At 43.7% G+C, this 23,992-nt stretch overlaps 2 protein-coding genes across 15 annotated transcripts in view; both read right to left on the minus strand.

Annotated features, from left to right (window-relative positions):
- Positions 1-345: 345 nt before the first annotated feature.
- LOC129484162 (stomatin-like) lies at positions 346-6,240 on the minus strand. Its single transcript, XM_055281704.2, has one exon. The coding sequence runs from the start codon at positions 2,163-2,165 to the stop codon at positions 1,452-1,454; it is 714 nt and encodes a 237-aa protein (XP_055137679.2). The 5' UTR covers positions 2,166-6,240; the 3' UTR covers positions 346-1,451.
- Positions 6,241-6,489: 249 nt separating this feature from the next.
- The window catches only part of ZNF621 (zinc finger protein 621), a 32,475-nt gene continuing 14,972 nt past the window's right edge, over positions 6,490-23,992 (minus strand). The window contains exons 1-7 of one of the 14 annotated variants that reach the window (XM_055281677.2): positions 19,356-19,746; positions 18,768-18,853; positions 11,805-11,873; positions 11,141-11,221; positions 10,426-10,533; positions 7,869-8,402; positions 6,490-7,548 (exon numbers count right to left, since the gene is read on the minus strand). In XM_055281677.2, coding sequence (XP_055137652.1) covers positions 7,217-7,548; positions 7,869-8,402; positions 10,426-10,533; positions 11,141-11,221; positions 11,805-11,873; positions 18,768-18,813 — 1,170 coding nt within the window. In that variant the 5' untranslated portion in view covers positions 18,814-18,853; positions 19,356-19,746 and the 3' untranslated portion in view covers positions 6,490-7,216. Of the gene's footprint in view, positions 8,403-10,425; positions 10,534-11,140; positions 11,222-11,269; positions 11,397-11,804; positions 11,874-18,767; positions 18,854-19,355; positions 19,747-19,999; positions 20,203-23,992 lie in introns of those variants that run through there. The other 13 variants (XM_055281565.2, XM_055281554.2, XM_055281576.2 and 10 more) reach the window with 13 other exon arrangements.

Consider the following 23,992-nt stretch of genomic DNA (forward strand, 5'->3'; position numbering starts at 1 on the left):
TCTCCTAATATTATAGACTAAGAATTTGTTGTCCAGAGGAGCTGACCAGTTCCTCTTTCAGCATCAATATACATGACAGAAGAATGACTAGGTAAATTTAAAAAGATCTACATCTATATAGATATTGTAAGTTTGACAGTATCTGCCCAAGATCATTAGACATTATATAGTCAATATATTGTGAATTCCTTATACTATGTAATGAATGGGTTTGTAATCAACATATTTCACAGTGTACCACAGTTAAAGCATGCAGATAGTAAAATATAATGGTTTCCTGAAGTTATCTCTTTAAAAAGTATTGTAGTCCTTAAGCTATTAAAATGGATATATAACAATTGCATACAGAATGTAGAGAAAATTTTATTACAAAATTAAAACTGTTTAAAACCTGACATAGAAAATGGGCAACAGTGAGAAAAAAGCACTTTTGTGACAAATATTTAGCTGGTTTGAAAGACAGAACACAGAGGAATCATTTAGAAGGCTCAAATAAGTTAAAACATGGATGTATTTTTAAAATGACCACTATAGTAGTGAATTTAAAAGTCTTTGAAGGGTTAATCTTTTTCATTAGTTTTGGCTATTTCCTCTAGTTCTGACAAGTATAGGCAAGAAAATGGCTACTCTCAAGTAAGGATTATTCTGAAACATGGTCTGGATTTAGAAAATAAATGAACATTAGGAAATTTCCTTAATTAAGACTCTCCAAGCCAGGTGTGGTAGCTCATGCCTGTAATCCCAGCACTTTGGGAGGCAGAGGTGGGTGGATCACCCGAGGTTAGGAGTTTGTGACTAGCCTGGCCAACATGGTGAAACCCCATCTCTACTAAAAAAAAAAAAAAAATACAAAAATTAGCTGGACATGGTGTCATGAGCCTGTAATCCCAGCTATGGGGAGGCTGAGGCAGGAGAATCTCTTGAACCCGGGAGGCGGAGGTTGCAGTGAGCCGAGATCATGCCACTGCACTCCAGCCTGGGCAACGAGAGTGAAACTCCATCTCAAAACAAAAAAAAGACTCTCTGGAGGTAAGGCACATATGACCTAGAGAAGCTGGTTGTGGTGTAAGGTCATCACTTTCTGCAAAGCATTTATCCAGTCAGCGGTGTCAGGTGGCAGTTACAGCCCAGGTTCTTGCCTCTGTCCTGGGTGCTTAGGGGGTTCAGAATGAGTCAGTGGAAGTCAAAACAAGAGGGATCTAACCTACTACATAATAATCTAAAAATACAAACTTTTAACTATTTTAAGACTAACAGATTACCTTATATAAATCACCAATCTCTTGGTATTTACAAGCTAACAATTCTTTCACCTATTTTTGTAACTGCTATACATTCTGGGAACACCACAATTGACATATGGAAAAGGAAAAGCCCTACCCTCTCTTTATGAGTTAAAGGCTAATTTGGTCCCCCACTTCATGCTTGGGAGGGTAGCGCTCATCTCTACACTAGCCTAGATGGCTGTGTTTTGCCCCTATGATTCCTTGCAGCATATCTATGGGCAGAGGGAAGACAATTGTTGAGTTTTTCTCAGCAGCAATGGTGGTCAGTGTCTGCAGGTACCAGAGCTGAAGGGCTGCAGGAGATTCAGTGATGACCATGGAGGCTTCTTTCAGAGCCCTGGATGCATTCATTTCTCCTTTGGCTGCAATAACCTTGGCGCGGGCCTCGCGGGACGCTTCTGCTTCTGCAGCCATAGCTCTCTGGAGCTGCACAGGTAGTTTCACATCCTTAATTTCCACACGCTCCACCTTTATTCCCCAGGCATCAGTGGCATCATCCAGAGTAGACTGCATGTTGTGTGCAATTTCTTCTCTGTCAGAGAGGATCTGAGAAAGGTTCTTGGTGCCCAGAACATTCCTCAGAGTAGTTTGTGCCAAAAGATGGGTCGCTGAGTCAGCATTGGTGATATTTGCCACAGCCAGGGTTGCATTCTGAACACGGTAATAGACCACACCATCCACGCTAATTGTCACTGAATCCTTTGTGAGGATCTCCTGAGGAGGAATATCAAATGAAATTGTTCTCATGTCCACTTTGATGAAGCTGTCAGTGCATGGCAGAATAAAAAACAAACCAGGTCCTTTGGCTCCTCCTTGTAAAATGCGACCCAATCTAAAGATGATGGCTCTTTCATACTCTTTTATAATCTTTATGCACATCCATATTGAGACTGGGAAAGTTATAACTGTTAATAAGAATGAGAACGCCACCAAAATCCATCCGCAAGGTCCAAGGCCCTTACTGGGGCTGTCCTTGAAGGAGTCGGGGAGCCACTGGGCTTAGGAGTCCAGTGTGTGCCGCTTCTTGGCCATGCTGCCCGAGACGCAGTCACACTCCCACGTCCTTGTCGCCAAACCCGGAGCCGCCGGGAATGCCCCTTTGATGCTTTTAAGCCAGGGATTAACTTCTCCTCTCCATGAAAGTCCTAGATGGTTTCTTCTTCCAAAAGAAGGCTGTTTGGTCCACATTGAAAATCTCGTGGTGTAGCAACTTCATCAATTAACTTATCTAGATCTGGATAAATTGCTACAGCTTCTACACCAGCACTTGCTGTTTCACCTCGCACTTTTATGATAAGATGACTTCTTAAACCTCATGAACCAACCTCTGCTAGCTTCAAACTTTTCTTCTGCAGCTTCCTCACTTCTCTCAGCCTTCATACAATGGAAGTTATGGCCTTGCTCTGGATTAGGTTTTGGCTTAAGGGAATTTGTGGTTGGTTTGATCTACTATCCAGACCCCTAAACCTTTCTCCATATCAGTAATAATGCTGTTTCACTTTTTTCGGTTTCATTCTGTCACACAGGCTAGAGTGCAGTGACACAATCATAGCTCACTGCAACCTCGAACTCCTTGGCTAAAGGGATCCTCTCACTTCAGCCTCCCAAGTAGATCAGACTACAGGCATGCATGAACACACCCTGCTAAATTTTTAATTTTTTGTAGAGACAAGGGTCTCATTGTGTGGCCCAAGCTGGTCTCGGACTCCTGGCTTCAGGGGATCCTCCCACTTTGGCTCCCCAAAGTGCTGGGATTCTAGGTGTCAGCCACTGCACCCGGCCACTTTATTATCGTTCATGTGTTCCCTGGAGTAGTACTTTTCATTTCCTTCAAGAATTTTTCCTTTGCATTCACAACTTGACTGTTTGGCAGAAGCAGTCTAGCTTTTGGCCTATCTCAGCTTTTGACATCAGCCTTCCTCACTAAGCTTAATCATTTCTAGCTTTTGATTTAAAGTGAGAGGCATTTGACTTTTTCACCTAAACACTTAAAGGAATTTTAAGGTTATCAACTGGTTTAATTTCAATACTGTTGTGTCTGAGAGAATAGTGAGGTCTGAGGAGAGGGAGAGAGATGGGGAACCATCAGTTAGTGGAGTAATCAGAACACACACACATCAACTAAGCTCACTGTCTTACATGGATGCAGTTTGTGGCACCCCAAAGCAATTACAATAGAAACATAAAAGATCACTAATCACCAAAACACATATAATGAAAAGTTTGAAATATTGTAAGTTACCAAAACATGACACAGAAAAATGAAGTGAGCACATGCTGTTGAAAAATATGGCACTGATAGTCTTGCTCAACACAGGCTTGCCACAAACCTTCAGTTTGTAAAAAATGCAATATCCGCAAAACACAATAAAACAAAGTGCAATAACATGAGGTATGCCTGTGCTGTGATAATCATTAATTCATTATATTTTAGAAACAAACATCTGTTTTACAACAAGAAATAGGTGGCAAAGGTGGAGGGTGTTGGACAATTGGCAGGCAGCACTTGGGACTGGATTCCTGGGATGAGACAGAATGAGAGCAGTAGCAGAATAAGGGAGACCGGATAGAGACGGAAATACCTTTTATATTTTCTCAGCTGTGCCACTAATGCTTACCTCTCTATGCTTTCTTTATAATTTTGTATAAAATATGTATATTTCTAAACAGTACATTATTTTAGATTTTCAAAAATTTCAGCAAATCATGTTACAGGCCACGCAGAGTGGCTGACGCCTGTAATCCCAACACTTTGGGAGGCTGAGGCGGGTGGATCACTTGAGGCCAGGAGCTCAAGACCAGCCTGGCCAACATGGTGAAACCCTGTCTCTACTAAAAAGTAAAAAATTAGCTGGGCATGGTGGCACACACCTGTAATCTCAGCTACTCAGGAGGCTGAGGCAAGAGAATCACTTGAACCCAGGAGGTGGAGGTTGCAGTGAGCCAAGATTGCACCACTGCACTCCAGCCTGGGCAACAGAGCAAGATTCCAACTTAAAAAATAATAATAACAATACTATTACAGTGTGGGGTTTTTTTTTTTTCAACTTGGGTTTGGGGAGTTTGTTTTTTGCTTCGTTCTGTTTGATGATCATTGCATATAATATCTGGTAGCATAAAACCCCCATCTTGTTTTTCAAAACTTGGTTAGCTATTCTGTGTCCTTTGCCTCTCTATACACACACCCCTCTGGAATTTTGATACTTTTATGAGTTGATAAAAATTGAAATCTTGATGAAACTAATCTTTCCTACCCATGAATATAGTGCATCCTTCTGTCATTTAGGTAACCTTCAATGCCTATAATGGGTATCTGATATTTTACAGCTGCCCAACATATTTTGAAAATCCCTTCCCCACTTTCAGACTTCTCCATATTATGACTGTCTTCCCAGGCAAAATCCAAAAACTGTATTTCCCAGAAGCCCCTTCAACTTGGACATACATATATAACTAACTCCCACCAAGCAAGTACACCCTAGCTGAAGACAGAAGACCCTACCAAAATGATTGTGGGGGTATTTTTACTACAGAATGTGAAACGACCTTCCTGGTGGTCCAGTCTCTCTCTTCAATGTGGGTGGCAGTCCAGTAGCAGGCACCAGCAGCTGCTGAGTTTCCACTGGAACCACTTAGTTCTGTGGTTGGTCATTTTTCCTGGCTTCTGCCTATGTGGCATCCCAGCTTAGCTCCTCTTAGACATTTTGTAAGCTAATTAATAGTATGCAGCAAATCTAAGGTGGATTCTTCAGTCTACTACTGATCACTGACACGGAATGAGGAACCAGAAGTGGGTTACTGAGTGTGACAGAACCTTAAAACAGTGGCACTGTTTAGTGGAAGTGACTGAGAATACGGTAGTGAAGAATCAGACACTGCAAGCTGAAAAGTAGATGGGCGAAACGAGGTGGCCACAGCTCTTCTGGACTCAAGTTGGCTCCATATGTTCTCATTCTAGCACAGGGCTGAAGGCACAGCCACTTTCTGGAGCTTGCTGTTCTCTCGCCGAAGGCAAAAAGATAACCATCAGCTGAGCACGAGAACTGAGAGGGATGTTTTGGAAGTTACAGAAGAGAGGAAGTATAAAGTAGTGGCCTAGGAAAGCAGGTGAGTTAAGTGGACTCCAAAAATTGTAGTATGACCGTCAGGAAACATTAAGGGCCTCCATGAAGTTACTGGTCATGAATTTAAAGTGACAGTTCAGCCTGGTAATATGCTTTCTCCTGATCACTTTTGGTGCAGGAACAGAGAAGGCAAAGAACTGCATTTAGTCAGAGATGAGGTTTTGCCAAGCGAGCATGACAAAGCAAGAGAAGGGCAAGAGAGTTAACGGAGACTGTAAGGCAATTACTTTAAGAATTAACCATAGAGTATATGCTGGGTAAAGGAGGAGGGGTGGGCATTTTCTGTTTGAAGCATATCTCTCAAAGTATGGTCCATGCTAAAGATCTGGCCATCATCACAGATAGCTAAAATCAGAATTTGTGCAAGACAGAAAATTCTTCTTTTCACAAGCACACCACGTAATTCAGGCACATGGTGAAGTTTAAAAACCAAGAATGTAAAGGTTTTGCTATTAATTGCTATAGAGAAACATCTAGACAGCAACAGCAGCAAAAAAAAAAAAAAAAAAAAAAAAAGAAAAGAAAAAATATATGGACCCTTCCATTAATGCTTAGGACTTAATGATGTTTACATTAATGCCAATAAATGCATAATTCAAGTTCTTTTTCCAGTAACTACTTCACACAATCCTCTGAATAGTTGTAAAGGATCCTAATCAAGGCCATGTCCAAGAGCAACCCCAAATTCCACTTCACTAACCTACCACATAAGCCTAGCCACTGACCCACTACACAGCTCCCTTTATTTCTTAAAAAAAAAAAAAAAACAATTTTGGAGGCTTATTCAGATTCCCCTCGAGTTGGCTTTACACCATTATTTTTATTTCTTTAGTAATTCATCAAATTCATATTTACAATTCATAAATATCAAATAAAATATAGAAGCCAGTGCTCGCAAAGAAAAAAAATACAGAATGCTCATCAAGAAAAATCTGCACAACAGATTCAACAAAGATGAATGCCTTTGTGTATATTTACTTAGGAAATAAAAGTTAAAAGAAACATCTAGCTATCAAGAGCAAAACTAAAGAAAAAAAAATTCACATTTAAAGACATGATTACTCTCACTGCCATCAACATTTTTTTTTTTTTTTACTGTTTATTTCACATTATCTTTTGCATAGCTGCATGAGATTCTCAAAGATCTGTGCCAAGGGCAACATAACTTCAACTGTATTGATACCCCACCTAGCCATGGGCCCACTAAACAATCTCCCTTAATCTCTACAGTCCATTGTTGGAAGCTTATTCCAATTCTCTACCAGTAGCCACAGGTCTTTTATGTTTCTCCCAGGCTGCTTATCTCTAATCATAATGGCCTAATACAGGGATATCCTCTTTTCCAAAGTTTCCTAACACCAACGTGTTCTACCACCAGCAACCCCACGATGCAGATATAGCCACTGTTGTTCAAGCCTGAAAGGGACCAATGCAAAGGTTAAGTATTTCCATTTTCTACAGAAGAGATTATGTAAACATGGTCTTTAAATGTATATAGATTATAATGGAGTTTATGTTGAAACAGCTGTAACACATGTAAGGTGAGGAAAAAAATACAAATGAAACTCAAATTAGGTTGGAGGCTGGGCACAGTGGCTCACTCCTGTAATCCCAGCACTTTGGGGGGCCAAGGCAGGTGGATCACTTGAGGTCAGGTGTTTGAGACCAGCCTGGCCAACATGGCAAAACCCCATCTCTTCTAAAAATACAAAAATTAGCTGGGCGTGGTGAGGCGTGCCTGTAATCCCAGCTATTCGAGAGTCTGAAGGAGGAGAATCGCTTGAACCCAAGAGGGGGAGGTTGCAGTCAGCCAAGATCACACCACCGCACTCCAGCCTGGGTGACAGAGCAAGACCCTGTCTCAAAAAAATATATAAAATTAGGGTGGAGATTTGCCAGGCATAAGAGCCATAAGACTGACAAGATAAAGCTCATGAGGAGTGAGAAGAAGGGGTGAGAATAACTGGGGAAGGTTTCACAGTGGGAGTAAGACTCTGGAAGACACGCACTATTTGGGCAGATGAAGAAGGTATTCCAGATGTAGGCAGCAGCATGAACAAATTCCCAGAGGTAGGAACGAGCACAGCATGTGGAACGGTCAGTGAAGGCACAGCCACGGCTGGAGCAGAACAAGATCCCTGGAGAAGAACAGGAGGTAAGGCTGGAGAGGGGCACTGGGGACTGACCAGGGATGGCCCAAGGACCTTGACTGACTTCTTCTCCACAGGGTGCAATTTCTGATGCTGAACAAAACTTCCATACCATTTGAAGGCTTTCCCACACACCTTACATTCATAAGGCTTCTCCCCAGTGTGAACTCTCTGATGCTGAATGGAGGCTATTTTCTGGGTGAAGGCTTTGCCACACTCCTTACATTGGTAAGGTTTCTCCCCAGTATGAATTCTCTGATGGACAATAAAAAGTGACCTACAACCGAAAGCTTTCCAACATTCCTCACATTTATAGAGTTTCTCTCCTGTGTGTAATCTCTGATGCTGCAGGTATGCTGCACTCCTACGGAAAGCCTTTCCACACTCTTTACATTCATAGGGTTTCTCTCCAGTGTGGATCCTCTGATGTTGAGTCAAGGCTGTGTTGGAACTCAAACCTTTGCCACACTCCTTACATTCATAGGGCCCTTCTCCAATGTGGTTTTTCTCATGTACAATACAGTCATAGCTGGACTTGAAAGCTTTGCCACACTCCTTACACTTAAAGGGCTTTTCCCCAGTATGACTCATCTGATGCCGAATAAGCTTTGAGTTATATCGGAAGATTTTCCCACATTCTTTACATTCATAGAACTTCATTCCACCTCGAAGTATCAGATTTGGATTTAGATTGAAAGTCTGCTTCAGTGCCTTTCTTTTAAAATCAAAGTGCTGAGAAACATTCCTGAGAAGTCCTCCTACTGGCATTCTGTGCAACTCCATTTCTTCAGAGGCTTCCTGCTTTATAACTGGCCCTTCATTTTTGATCCAGGACTCACCACCTGACCAAAGAAACCATAAGTGTTCCTAGGTACAAAACTGGAAGAAAAGTAGGATCCAGTCTTCCTAATTTTCTCTTGTAGAATGTAATTTTTAAAAATATACCTGTGAATGGTTATGTACAAGCATCTATAAAGGAGGATGAGAAAGGCAAAGAAAAATAATGACAGGCCAGGTGTGGTGGCTCATGCCTGTAATGTTGGCACTTTAGGAGGCTGAGGCAGGCGGATGGCTAGAGCTCAGGAGTTCGAGACCAGCCTGGGCAATGTGGTGAAACCCCATCTCCACAAAAAAAAATACAAAAATTAGCCGGGCGTGGTGGCGCACACCTGTGGTCCTAGCTACTATGGAGGCTGAGGTGGGAGGATCACTTGAGCCCAGGAGGGAGATGTTGCAGTGAGTGGAGATCATGCCACTGCACTTCAGCCTGGGCAGCACAGCTAGACCCTGTCTCAAAAAAATAGAAAAATAATGACATAGAATTGGAGAAGTAAAGACACAGAAACGGAACAGGAAAGATAGCCAGGAAGTGCTCCCCATGAGGAAGGCTGGAAAATTGAACTAAGGTAGATGAAATGGGAAGAAGGAGAATCAAGAATCAGAAGGAAAAAAGGCAGGAGAGACAAAAAAGAAAAAAGAAGGAGAGAATAAGAAAGAACAGCGAGAAATGGAAAAAATTTTTAAAGAGAGACAGAAACCCAGAAGAGGAGAAAAGAATGAGAGACTGGGAAGAATAGAGAAGCAGCTCCAGCACTACAAGTGGGCTTGCAGACTGAGAAACACAAACCAGGAAAAAACTGGATCCCAATGCCCTACCCGTAACCCAGGCAATCACCCCAAATTCTAAACAATGTCCTAATTATCCTATATTTAAATATCCCACACAATATTCTGGGATAAAAGATGATTAGTTTCAGAAAGTCAGCTGGAGGCCGGGCTTGGTGGCTCACGCTTGTAATCCCAGCACTTTGGGAGGCCGAGGCGGGTGGATCACGAGGTCAGGAGATCGAGACCACGGTGAAACTCTGTCTCTACTAAAAAATACAAAAAATTAGCCAGGCGCGGTGGTGGGCGCCTGTAGTCCCAGCTACTCGGAGAGGCTGAGGCAGGAGAATGGCGTGAACCCGGGAGGCGGAGCTTGCAGTGAGCCGAGATTGCGCCACTGCACTCCAGCCTGGGCGACAGAGCGAGACTCCGTCTCAAAAAAAAAAAAAAAGAAAAAAAGAAAGTCAGCTGGAACAGAAGTTGGATCAGAGAGCTATAAGCCACTGTGGCACCTGTGCTAAAGGAACCACTATATACAAAAGCATGTATGTGTGAGAAGGCTTGAAAATTTTCTTCCGAAAAAACGGAAACACAAGTAACCAAAACCTTCCAGGACTGGTAAGCCATCTCAGGGAAATTTTAGGTAGTGTGTGTGTGCACATGTGTGTGTGCATGTGTTTGTGTGTGTGCGTGTGTGTGCGTAGGGGGCTATGATGGGAGAATATTCCTAGCCCTTTCCTCTATAGTCCCATCTATGGTAAATATAATGTAGATCTAAAGATTATGGCAAATGAAACTCTTAAGTGATTTAGATACTAAAAAGGCAAATTAAAGCCATTCTTTTCAGCACTGAAGGCCTAAAGTAAAATTTACAGCTATAGCACAAATAAATCAGTTTGGCCACAAAAAATCATATTTTCCTTAAATTTGGCTGAAACCCCACTTCTTTGCAATGAAAAATGGCATACAATTAAAACTTTTCCACCGGTAAGTAAGAAAGAAGTAGTTTAGGAGCTACTGGGTCCCAGCTTTTCTGCCTCGGAGGACAGCCACATGAATGTGCAGACAGCGTGAGGCCATGTACTCCTGGAGGTGGTCTTTCGAAGCTCAGGGTCAGAACTCAGTGTGAGGTCAGAGAGTACAATGAGTATCGACTTATAAATAATTGGGAGATTTGTTCCCTGCAGCATAAGAAACACTTCTTACCTAGTAAACCAGGAAGGCAAAACAAGAAACTTAACACTGGATTCTCATACTCACCTTGACTGATGCCTCTCGGAATCTCAGTGTCCCAGGGATCTGGGCCCCATGGTGCTTCCCCTCTCTCCAGGTGGTAGATCAGAGCAGGTTTGGGGAATGGAAATGCTACTTCATGAAGAAAAGAGAAAGACAAATTGAGGGGAGACGTCCAGAGCTATTCCTGGGATCTTTATCAGCCCACCCTCCATCAGGCTACCTGGGAGAGAAACTGAACACCAGCAGACCAAGTGAGAGTTCTGACAAGGAGGTCCAAACTGTGCTCCACAATAAAGCCGAGGAGGTACGATTCTGCTCAGAAAGAAGCTGCAATCTGGCCCTGACTCAGAAGAAGGGAAACTCCCTCAGGAAAAATGTACCTACTGCTCCCCTGGGAGACCCTTCCACAAAGGGGGGGCCAACATCCCCAGAAAACTGGATGGACAAAGGAACAAAGGGCTCACCTAGGGTGCCAGAAAGAATGCTTTCCCTCAGGGCCCAGAACCACACTGTTCCTGAAGTATAAGGAAGTCTAATTTCAAAACCAAAGAGAAGCCAGGCACAGTGGTACACGCCTATAGTCCCAGCTACTTGGGAGGCTGAAGCAGGAGAATTGCTTGAGCCCAGGAGTTTGAGGCTGCAGTGAGCCATGGCTATGCCACTGCCCTCCAGCCTAGGTGACACAGTGAGACTCTGTCTCAAAACAAACACACAAAAAGAGAACCAAGGATTTCCCTACCCAGTACTTCTGGAGGCTGGTGATTGCGAAACTCTCCTCTGAAGTCATCAAACCCAAGGGCTACTAGAATCCCCAAAACATCTGAGGAAGATAGCAAACTGTTACAAGGACCACAGAGGGAGGCCTTACCCAGGGAAGCCACATTTGCATAATTCTCCAGCATCACCTCCCTGTACAGGGCCCTCTGCGCAGGGTCGAGGCTGGCCCATTGATTCTGGGTGAAGTAAACAGCCACATCCTCAAAGGTCACTGACTCCTGAAAAACAGGTTCCTGCTCAATCTCTGAGTGAGAAGTAGAAGGAAGAAGGGAGCAGCTTGAGCTTCAGGGAAGGGATAAACCTATCTGCGTCCACAACTCTGAGCCCCATGGAAGGTCTGCTCAAACAAGAACACCCACCACCACAGCCAGGGGCGAGCCCTCAGCCAGTAGTTCCACTTTCAGATGGGGAGCCCCAACACTCTCTCATCTACCCAGCTCTGGAGCCCCTAACTGCTGCTGATTCTTATAGCCTGGCATCCAGGTGCTTTCTCCCTGGTAACTGCATCAACTCCTAGGTTCCTGGCTTCACAGATCTCTCCCCCTGGCACCTCCTACCCTCAAGCACTCCATAATCCTCTCTCCTTATTTTCTATACCCCAACCACTATAGACAGCAGCTACTCACCCTGTGATATGGTTTGGCTGTGTCCCCACCCAAATCTCATCTTGAATTCCCACGTGTTGTGGGAGGGACCTGGTGAGAGATAATTGAATCATGGGGGCAAGTCTTTCCCATGCTGTTCTCGTGACAGTGAATAAGTCTCACGAGATCTGATGGTTTTAAAAAGAGGAGTTCCCCTGCCCAAGCTCTCTCATTTTTCTCTTGCCACCACCATGTAAGAAGGGTCTATCACCTCCCGCCATGATTCTGAGGCCTCCCCAGCCACGCAGAACTGTAAGTCCAATTAAATCTCTTTTTCTTCCCAGTCTCAGGTACGTCTTTATCCGCAGCGTGAAAATGGACTAATACACCCTGTATCCACCCATCCAAAGTGCACATGCACAGCCCCCATCTGCTTCCTGAACCTAGCTTCTCTTTGGTTCTCCCCAACATTGTCTACAATGCAAAGGCAGCGTGTTATAAATATCCCCAGTATTTTGCAAATTTGTCTTTTCCACCTTTCTGCCTTATCAGAAAGCTGGCTCTCTTGAAAGAAACCTTTAGCCTGCCTGTTCTGACCCTCTTCTCCGAATCACTGGTCTTCAAAGACAGGCTGACAGTGCCACGTCCCTGGGCACAGATCTGTCCCCCAGTTTTCTGAGCTCCATCACATCTACCAAGGCTGTCTCTTCACTAGGTGTTCCCCTCTCTGACTCCCTCCCCTGGGGCCATCTCCATCTTCCCAAGAATGAAGACAACTATACTTGTTGATTAGCCCTGTGCACCAGGCCCCTAGGTTGGTTATTTTATTTACTTATTTTTATTTTTTTTGAGACGGAGTCTTGCTCTGTCACCCAGGCAGGCTGGAGTGCAATGGTGCAATCTCAGCTCACTGCAACCTCTGCCTCCCAAATTCGAGTGATTCTCCTGCCTCAGTCTCCCAAGTAGCTGGGATTATGGCACACACCACCATGCCAGGCTAATTTTTGTATTTTTAGTAGAGATGGGGTTTCACCATGTTGGCCAGGCTAGTCTCAAACTCCTGACCTCTGGTGATTCATCCACCTCAGCTTCCCAAAGTGCTGGGATTACAGACATGAGCTACCATGCCCAGCCTAATTTTTTTTTTTTTTTTATAAAGACAGGGTTTCACCATATTGCCCAGGCTGATCTCGAACTCCTAGGCTCAAGCAATCCACTTGCCTCGGCCTCTCAAAGTGCTAGGATTACAGGTGTGAGCCACCATGCCCAGACAAGGTTGGTAATTTTAAATCTTGGTTTTCATTTAATCATTACAAAATATATGTGAAATAAGAATTACTATTCCCATTTTTCAAATGATGAAACTTAGATTCAAAAGTTCAATTACTTTGCTGAAGATCACATAGCCAAGAAGTGCTAGAGCAGGAACTTCAATCCAGATTTGCCAAACAGCAAACGGGGGCTCTACTAACACACCAAGCTGTCTCCCACACTGGGCTCACAAACTTCTCCAAAAACATGGCTAACCCCTGAACCTGGTGCTGCCTTATCTTTGGAGAATAGCTTCTCAAACTCCTCAACTCCCAAAATCACCATTCAAACCATCTTTAGTGTACTCCCTCCAGGCCACATGGGCCCCCTCCCCCAACTTAAATTAGGGGTCATCTATCTCAAAACTACACACACCACCCTGGAAGCCCGAGCCTCTGAATCTTCCATGAGGCTCCAGAGCAGTTCCAGATGGTGTCCACTGGCTACTTTCTCTGGTTCTTTTTTTTTTTTTTTTTTTTTTTTTTTTTTTGAGGCAGAATCTTGCTCTGTTTCCCAGGCTGGAGTGATGCGGTGCAATCTCGGCTCATTGCAACCTCTGCTCCCTGGGTTCAAGCGATTCTCCTGTCTCACCTTCCCGAGTAGCTGGGATTATAGGCACCAACCAACATGCCTAGCTAATTTTTGTATTTTTAGTAGAGATGGGGTTTCACCATGTTGACCAGGCTGGTCTTGAACTCCTGACCTCAGGTGATCCACCTGAAAGCAGATCCCAAAGTGCTGGGATTATAGGTGTGAACCACTGTACCCAGCCTTTCTCTGCTTCTAGAGTCAGCATAGTGCAGAGCACAGAGACTAGGCTCTCAGCTTGGAGGGGGTTTCATGATCTGTATGGCTTTTCACCTTGACGCTCCCACAGATGATTCCACCTCCCAGGAGAGTCTCATTACCCTATGCAGTCAGCCTTGTTCTTTTCAGATGCTGAAAATAAAATACCTACCAACAGGGGCACAGCCAAGCTCCTAACTCTTGCATGTCACGTTCTACATTCTGACTCCTGGTAGCCCCTAAAGCAGCCTATGCACTGGAGTGGGCACAGGGGAACAGAGAAAAAGGAATATGACTATAACTGGTCTTGAAGGAAGGAGGGAAGAACCGTACATCAAGGATAAATTCTGGCAACTCAAACTGCTTATAGCAGCTCTACTGGCTCTGCACACAGGTCCTTATGGGAGGGTGTCTTTTCAAACAAGAGCAAGTAGAGAACTCAGCTCTAAAGGAGACACTGAAAGGAAAAAATAAAATAAATTTAGACACTCCTCAAAGGGAAAGCCAGTCTTTAAACTGGGCAATGATGAGGTCCAATGGGCCCCCAAAATAATGTGAGCCAAAAGCCCAAACAGCAGACTGGATCATGTTGTCCTGCATACAATTACTGCTTCAACAAGCCATTAAGGGCTTCTGAGGACAGTAACCACAGGCTCACAGGTAAAACCAAATTTCACCTCCACTTATAGCAAGTCAAACCCCACACCCTGACATCTCCAGAGCTTCTCTCACAACTTTCTCCTCCCAACCTACATCCATCATCTTTTCTTCCACAAACTGTCTGCCTCTCCTGCCATCTACTATCCTCAAGTTTCATGAGCCCTAGAAAATGCCTAATATTAAGGAAAAAATATTGTTTTAAGGCAATTGGGTTTGGGATATCTTTTTGTTCCTCCTGTGGATGGTCCCTATGTACCTCACTTTATTTCATTTTTCTCCACAGTATTATTCATCATGTCATATGATATGGTTTACTATCTATCTCCCCCTCCCAGAATGTAACTCCATGAGGCAAGAATTGTTTGTTCATGATTGGTTTTCTACACACAGTAGAGTGCCTGACATGTACCAGATGCTTCATATATATTTCCTAAGAGTTTATTTCAAAAACGGTTTAACCATTAAAAAAATTGTTTTAACTTATGAAGAGAGTAAGAAACCAACAGCAAACACCAAATAAACAGTAAAATGCTAGAGCAAATCCATTAAAGTTGATAGTTGACAAGTTACCATAAGCTGAGGTTCTACTTTCTGCAAAAGATGGGAAAGGAGCATAAATATAGGAAAGGAATTAACATAAATATCTTTGCTTGCAGATGAAATAACTATCTGCCTAAAGACATCTAAGAACCAAGAAAATAAACTGAAAACATTTAGAGCTGATAAAACAATTCACTAAGTTATCTAGATACAGAATAAGTAAATCAAAATTATTAGCTTTCCTAAGTACCATCACAAACAACTGGAAAATACACTGAAAGAAACTAAGATGCCATTCACATAAAAAATTGCTAAGAATGGACTTAAGAGAAATCAGTGAGAACAGGATGGAAGAACACTAAATGTTTACTAAGATACATTTAAAAAGAACTGAATAAATTGGAACATATAGTGTTTCTGAATGGGAAGAACCAAACTTGTAAAGATGTCAATTATCTCCAAATTTACTCATGAATTCAATAAAATCCACTCTTCTACCAAAAAAATCCATGAAATTTGTGCAGAGGTGGGAGATCATTTAAAGTCTTCTAAAAAAGCATGTGTGAAAAACTAGCAAACAATGTTTTGGAGAAAACAATTGAAAATAAAATGAGGGGGAATTAAACTATATTTCAAAAGGATAACACATTAAGAAAATGAGAAGACATGCTAAAGTCTGGGAGAAAATAGTTGCAGAAGACATCTGATAAAGCACTATTATCCAAAATATACAAACAACTCTTTATGACCAAGCCAATTAAGAAACAGGCAAAAGACCTCAACAGACACCTCAACAAAGCAAATATACAGATAGCAAATAGGCATATGAAACTATGCTTGAGATTGTATGTCATTAGAGAATTGCAATAAAAACAATGAGACACCACTACATACCTATTAGAAAGGCCAAAATCCAAAACACTGACAACACCAAATGCTGGCCAGGATGTGAAACAACAGAACTCTCATTCATTGCTGGTGCAAATGAATGCAAAATGGGACAGCCACTTTGGAAGACAGTTTGTCAATTTCTTACAAACTAAACACACTCTTACTATACAACCCAGCAGTCATGCTCCTTGGTGCTTAACTAAATTTAGGAGTTGAAAACTTATGTCCACACAAAAATCTGTATATGGACATTTACAGGGGCTTTTATTCATCATCACCAAAACTTGGAAGCAACCAAGATGTCCTTCAGTAGGTGAATGGATAAGCTGTAGTATATATAGACAATGGAATATTATTCAGCACTAAAACAAAATGATCTATCAAGCCATGAAAAGACACAGAGGAAAGGAAATGCATTATCATTAAGTAAAAGAAGCCAATCTGAAAATGCTACATACTGTATGATTCTGGCTATATGACATTTTGGAACTGGCAAAACTATGAAGAGAATACAAAAATCAATTGATGGTTGTCAACTGGGATGGGACTAAGGGGAAAGTAAGGATGGATAAGAGGAGCATAAGGTATTTTTAGGGCAATGAAACTATTCTGCATAATGCTATAATAGTGGATACATGTCATCCATCAAGAGTGAATCCTAATGTAAACTATCGACTTTGGATGACAATGATGTGTCAGTGTAAGTTCACTCCCTGTAACAAACGTGTTACTCTGGTGTGGAATATTAATATTGAAGAAGGTTGTGTGTTTTGTGGTGGCAGGAGATAAATGGGAACTCTTGCTTTCTGCCCAATTTTGTTATCAACTAAAACTGCTCTAAAAAACTATTTTAAGTACCAGTGTTAAATCGTTTCAGGGTAAGTTATTTCTCAATCAAACCACATATGCTGTTTAGGACATATCGGAGAATAAGGAAAGAAAGAAAGCGTTTCCATTCTTTTAAAGACACTGACATTGTACTGTGCTGATACCAGACTTGTATTTGAACTTCTATCAGAACTTGTATATACATGTGTAGGGGCAGGGAATACATGGGAAATCTCCATTTAATTTTGCTGTGAACCTAAAACTGCTCCAGAAAATAAAAACTATAAATAAATTAAATTAAAAAGTAAAATGCGGCCTGCCAACATGGTGAAACCCCATCTCTGCTAAAAATACAAAAATAAGCCGGGCATGGTGGCGTGCACCTGTAATCCCAGCTACTCGGGAGGCTGAGGCAGGAGAATTGCTTGAATCCAGGAGGCGGAGGTTGCAGTGAGCTGAGATCGTGCCACTGCACTCCAGCCTGGGTGGCAGAGTGCGACTCTATCTCAAACAAAAAAAATTTTTAAATGGACAACACTTGCCAGGCGCAGTGGCTCACGTCTGTAATCCCAGCACTTTGGGAGGTCGAGGTGGGCGGATCACCTGAGGTTGGGAGTTCGAGATCAACTGACCGACATGGAGAACCCCCGTCTCTACTAAAAATACAAAAATTAGCCGGACATGGTGGTGGGCACCTGTAATTCCATCTACTCGGGAGGCTGAGGCAGGAGAATCACTTGAACAAGGGAAGCGGAAGTTGCAGTGAACGAAGAATGCACCATTGCACTCTAGCCTGGGTGTCGCAGTGAGACTCCGCTCAAAAAACAAACAAACAAACAAAAAACAGGCGCATGCCTGTAATCCCAGCTACTTGGGAGGCTGAGGCAGGAAAATCGCCTGAACCTGGGAGGTGGAGGTTGCGGTGAGCCGAGATAGCGCCACTGCACTGGAGCCTGGGCGACAAAAGCAAAACTCCGTCTCAAAAACAAAAAAAATTAAAGGACAACACTTAATATCTTCTTAATTGACCAACACCTTTCTACCGTCAATTTGCCACTAAGGGCTGGGAAAATCTTTTTAATATATAAATCCAACCATGTCATGCCCCTGCTTAAAATTCTTCGGTGCCTTCCCAATGAACCAGTACAGAAACCACTGTCCTCACCATGACCTATAATACAGGTATCTATTTCTTCCATCTCATATTGAACCACTTTCTCTGACCCCTTCTGGTTTCTAGAGTACATCTAGCTTTCTCTCTAACTTCAGAGTCCTTGCATCTAGCATTTAGAAAATGTATATTAAAGTAACAATACTAGTCTCTCTGGGATACATACAATACAATTTGTGGGCAATCTCTCCAATAAAGATTCCTGATTTCAGGCTGGCGTGGTGGCTCATGCCTATAATCCCAGCACTTTGAGAAGCCAAAGCAGGCATATCACCTGAGCTCAGGAGTTCGAGATCAGCCTGACCAACGTGGTGTAAACCCCATCTCTACTAAAAATACAAAAATCAGCCACACGTGGCAGCGCACACCTGTAATCCCAGCTACTCAGGAGGCTGAGGTATGAGAATCACTTGAACCCAGGAGGCAGAGGCTGCAGTGAGCCGAGATCATAGTGCCACTACACTCCAGCCTGGGCGACAGAGCCAGACTCTGTCTCACAAAAAAAAGTCTGATTTCAGCAGGTGACTTTCATTTCTAGAACATGATCTGGATTTCCACATTCAGAAAGAATTTCTTGGCATAGGTCCCCTTTCTTCCACTTAAATCTATACATCCAAACTCACCACTCTCCATACACAAAACTTTCATTTCCCCAGCACATATTTACATCTGCCATAGCCCTAGAGATAGATACAAAGGGGAAAATACAGCTTGGCCAAGTTACGCCTTCCTCATCCTTTTCTGATTATCTGATAGCTAATGTTAGTAAAAAAAAAAAAAAAAAAAAAAAAAAAACAACTGAAAGAAGCTCAGCTCACCTGAGGCCAAGTTGTTTGGAGCATGGCGGATGTCCCCTGGCTTCATGCACTGTCTTCTGGCTTTGGACAAGCAAGATCCTCAGGATCTAAGAGAAAAAGAGCCATGAGTGCTAAGGACTCTGTCGTCCACCACCTACAGCAACCTATGGCCCTCCCAGTTTCCACATTTCCAGCACTGGATGCACGGATTCTACTAGGACTCCCTCTAATTGTTCTCACGCTGACAGCCCCAAACTTCTTACGAATTGTTCTGCCTGGTCTTCAGGACAATCTTCCACCTGTCTGCTCAGTCCGAAGAGCTTTTTTTGAGCCCATTCGTACGGGTAAACCAAGGGACCCAAGAGCCCTGTCCGTATTGTTTTGGGTCTCTACAAACGCAAAGAGTCTTTACAGAATGCTTACAGGGACGATGACGTTGACCCAAAAGAAAGAACCTCAGGAGAAGAGGGACTGGGGTGGCTGAATGCAGATTAAGGGTAAAATACTCAGCGTCCCAGTGGGTGATGCTGACCGGAGACCCCACCCAACCGGGATCTTAACACTCCACCCAAGAAAGCAGACGACCCCAAACATCAGAAACGTCAGTACCGGGAGCGAGAGGCTGTCAGGGCAAGTTCTTTAGGGCAGAAAAGAGGATCAGGCCTCGGTGGCAAAGGGCTGGACTCAGGCTCTAGAAGCCCGAGCAACCACCTTGGCGGCTTCGGCGAGGCCCAGATGCCCACGGTCCGGGTGAAGGAGGGGCGGGCCGCCATTGGGACCAAGTTCAGGGAAAGTGGGGGCTGACGAGCCGCCAGGGGCAGCGAGGAAGCCGGCACCGGGCGGACCTGGCACGTAGAACTCGCTGAAACCCACGCTCTGCGGAACACCGAGGAGCTGGTCACTAACTAATGTCCGAGCCGGAAGGGCGAGTGCACGCCCAGGGTCCCTCTAGGCCCCCGGAGGCCGCCATCTCGGTCGCCCCGCGGCCAGACCCGCCCCGCCTCTCATGGCTGGCCCCGCCCTGCGGAAGAGGCGAGGTTGCGGCGACCCGCTGGGTTGAGAGGCCGGCGGCGGGCGTGGAATTGTGGCGCTCTAAGCCCGGTTTTCTCCGGCAGCCGTTGGCATCGCCTCGGGCTGGCGTGTCACGGACTGATGCAGCCTGGCTCTACCCAGACCTCGCACTCTAGGCACAAGTGGGGCCCCAGTTCACGGACTGCGCCTCAGCTGTTGGCCGCCTTCACCCCGTGGCTCACCTGAAGCCTGGGCCGTGCAGGTGAGGGAAGAATGGCGCCTGCTTTGTCATCTCTAAGAGGCCCAAGCCCAGGATCTTGCTTGGGTCCTCCGCTGGGCAGTCCTCAGGGAAACCATGGTTTCCACTCGCCCTTTTAGCCCTCTCCGTTCCAAGGACCTAGATGTGCGTGGAACCTTTTAGGACAGATTCATTTAACAACCAAAACACCCGTGGCTACAGTTGCTAGGCATCCTGTATACACAGGACATGTCCTATACTAAATGATCTTGTCCTGTGTTGACTTTGGCAGGACACCCTAAATGTCTTATATTTAGCTTTTTCCAATAAATTACAAAAACTCGTAGTTACAGCTATTTTTCTGCTCAGTAACTGGCACTTAAATAACTTAAATGTTAACACTGGCTGAAATATATGTATCTTATACTTCCACAAATAATGATCTGGACAATCCTTTATGGTCTGTTCTGTTAGTTGGACTGCAGGAAATAAAAACAGTGAAGAGGGGAGGCTGCTAATTAAAAGAACTTATTTTTCATATTCAAGAAAGGAAAAGACTGTTTTTTGACCAAAGTCCCAAGTCACTAACAAGTATTTGCCATTAATTTACATAATTTTAGATCAGTACACGTACTCTGAAAATCAACCAGTACACAACAGCCTCACTCCAAGCTTCTGAACATGAGCCAGTCAGTGATAAACACTTCCCGAAGCCAGCCAGTCAGTCGCAACTCTACCCAGCTCATTGGCAAGTATCTCACTACTGTGCCCTTCCTTCTGGACAGGAGCCTTTCTCCAGTATCAAAGTGGTTGCCAAGATGGACAGACTTTTGTTTTCGTTTTGTTTTGTTTTTTGCTTTTTCGTTTGTTTGAGACGGAGTCTCACTCTGTTGCCCAGGCTGGAGTGCAGTGGCACAATCTCGGTTCACTGCAAGCTCTGCCTTCCGGGTTCACGCCATTCTCCTTCCTCAGCCTCCCCAGTAGCTGGAACTACAGGCGCCCGCCACCACGCCCGGCTAATTTTTTGTATTTTTAGTAGAGACGGGGTTTCACCGTGTTAGCCAGGATGGTCTCAATCGCCTGACCTTGTGATCTGTGCGCCTCGGCCTCCCAAAGTGCTGGGATTACAGGCATGAGCCACCGCGCCCGGCCCAGACTTTGTTTTACCTTGATCACGCTGATACTTCTCCTGAACACAGTTCCAGATACCAGGCTCCTCATCACCAAGCATTTCCATGGTATAAAGGGGAATTGGTCTCCCACCACTAAAAGATAAAAAATGATCCTGGATATCTAGATATATTGCTTTATTACAGGGGTCCCACTTCTTGGATTTGTTATTGCTTTCTTAAGAATTAAACTGATTATTAAGTCCTATTATGGAGAGTATCTTAGGTACCTACTGCTGCATAACAAATCACCCTAAAACCTTATGGCTGAAAACAAAACACATTTATTATCTCTTAAAGTTTCTATGAATCAGTGAACATAGGTCAGTCAGTCCTAAAAAGAGAAAAAGGAAAAAAAAAAAAAAAGTGCTGTGGATGAGGAATTCAGGAGTGGCTTGGCTGGATGGTACTGGCTTGGGATCTCTCATGAGAGTCTAGTCAGGTGTCACCCAGGACTGCAGTCACTTGAAGGTTGGACTGAGGCTGGGGATTTGCCTCAAAGGTAACTCACTCACATGGTTGGCACATAGATGCCAGCTATTAGTGTGAAACTTCCTTTCCTGCGCCGGGTGCAGTGGCTCAGACCTGTAATCCCAGCACTTTGGGAGGCCAAGGCAGGCAGATCACCTGAGGTCAGGAGTTTGAGGCCACCCTGGCCAACATGGCGAAACCCTGTCTCTACTAAAAATACAAAAATTAGCCGGGCGTGGTGGCAGGTGCCTGTAATCCCAGCTACTAGGGAGGCTGAGGCAGGAGAATCACTTGAACCCAGGAGGCGGAGGGTGCAGTGTGAGCCAAGATCCCGCCATTGCACTCCAGCCCGGGATATAGAGCAAGACTGTCTCAAAAAAAAAAGAAAAGAAAAAAGAAACCTCCCTTCGCACACCGGGTATCTGTACGTGGCTGAGCATCCTCACAACACAGCAGCAGACTTCCACTTCCATCTCAGGTGAGCAACCCAAGAGGTCAAGGCAGAAGTGGCAATATCATTTATGTCCTAGCTTTGGAAGTCACACTCTGTCATTTCCTCAATATACTATCATCACAGGCCAGTCATGATTCAGTGGTGGATACACAAGGGTGTGAATGCCAGAAGGAGAATCACTGGGGACCATTTTGGGAGCTGGCTAAACACATTCTTTACCTACCACAGAAACGGACCTTTCAGCCGGGCGCGGTGGCTCACGCCTGTAATCCCAGCACTTTGGGAGGCCGAGGCGGGCGGATCATGAGGTCAGGAGATCGAGACCATCCTGGCTAACATGGTGAAACCCCGTCTCTACTAAAAATACAAAAAATTAGCCGGGCGAGGTGGCGGGTGCCTGTAGTCCCAGCTACGCGGGAGGCTGAGGCAGGAGAATGGCGTGAACCCCGGGGGGCGGAGCCTGCAGTGAGCCGAGATCACGCCACTACACTCCAGCCTGGGTGAAAGAGCGAGACTCCTTCTCAAAAAATAAAAATTAAAAAAAAAAAAAAAAGAAAATAAACAGACCTTTCTATAATCTATAGTACTTTTATTGTAACATTTATGAAGCACAATTGTTTTAAATAGATGAATTAGATTTCCAAGAACAATAGCATTAGAACATATATTTATATACTGCCCCTTCTCTAAGCCTATCAAAAAGAGTATCTACCATGAATCTAGAGAAATGGACACACATATATGGGTGTACATACACGTACACATTTTTACACCACAAACTCTAAAGAGTATCAGTTATTACAATTAGTTCTAACTTGAACTAACTAGAGGGAACAAGATTGGACATGTAACTCCTCCATTTGGTATTATGGTGCGGGGAGAAGAGATGAAAGTTTTGGTAGGCAAGACTAAGTGCCTAAAATCCCCAGGTTGGAACCATGACAGGAATCATGAGCACTCAGAGGAGAAAACTGGGACCATGGTACAAGAGGCCCACTCTTTTCCAGAACAGCCTCAACAGAAACAAACTATAGGCAGTGCTGCCTAGAGGAAGCTAAAGGGCAAAGTGAACCAAAAGATATGAGAAACTTCAGACTTTGCAATTGTTGAGTCGGTTCATGTAACAGCAAAATTAAAGTCTCTGGAGCTGAATGTCTCTCACCTGATCAATGCCAGAGAGATTAGCTCTCCCTAAAAACACACTATCCCCACCCACTAGCCACTACAATAAGGCAAGAAATAAAAAAGCATCCAGAATTAGAAAGGAAGAAGTAAAACTGTTATTTGCAAACATGATTCTCAATGTTAGAAAATCCTATGGAATCTATAAAACATTACTAGAACCAATAAGTGAGTTGTGCAAGGTTGCAGGATACCCGGTTAATACATAAAAACCAATTATATTTCTATATGTCAGCAAAAACTGGAAATTTACTGTTTATTATTATAAGTATCGTAAGTTATTAAGTACTTATGCATGAAAAAGATGAAATGTTTAGATGCATCTGAGGAAAAGTGTGAAAGATCTGCACAGTAAAAATTATAAAACATTGCTGAAGGAAATCAATAAATATCTAAATAAACGGGGAGATCTACCATGTCCATGGGTCAAAAGACTCTATATAGTTGTCAATTCTCCATAAATTGATCATTATATTCAATGCAATCCCAATCAAACTCCCAGGAGGTGTTTTGTAGAAACTGAAAAACTGATTCTAAAATTCATATGGAAATGCAAAAGACCTCTAATGGCCAAAACACCTTGACAAAGAACAAAGTTGGAGAACTAACACTGTATGACTTCCAACACTTATTAGATTTCAACACTTATTAGATAACTACAATAATAAAGGCAGTGCCTTAATGGCATCAAGACAGACAAACAGATCAATGGAACAGAATC

Source organism: Symphalangus syndactylus, chromosome 1, assembly GCF_028878055.3.
Source record: "Symphalangus syndactylus isolate Jambi chromosome 1, NHGRI_mSymSyn1-v2.1_pri, whole genome shotgun sequence".
NCBI classification, from domain to species: Eukaryota; Metazoa; Chordata; class Mammalia; order Primates; family Hylobatidae; genus Symphalangus; species Symphalangus syndactylus.

Coding starts and splice junctions, on each gene's coding strand:
- LOC129484162 (XM_055281704.2), bottom strand. CDS start 2,165: ATGTGCATAAAGATTATAAAAGAGTATGAAAGAGCCATCATCTTTAGA.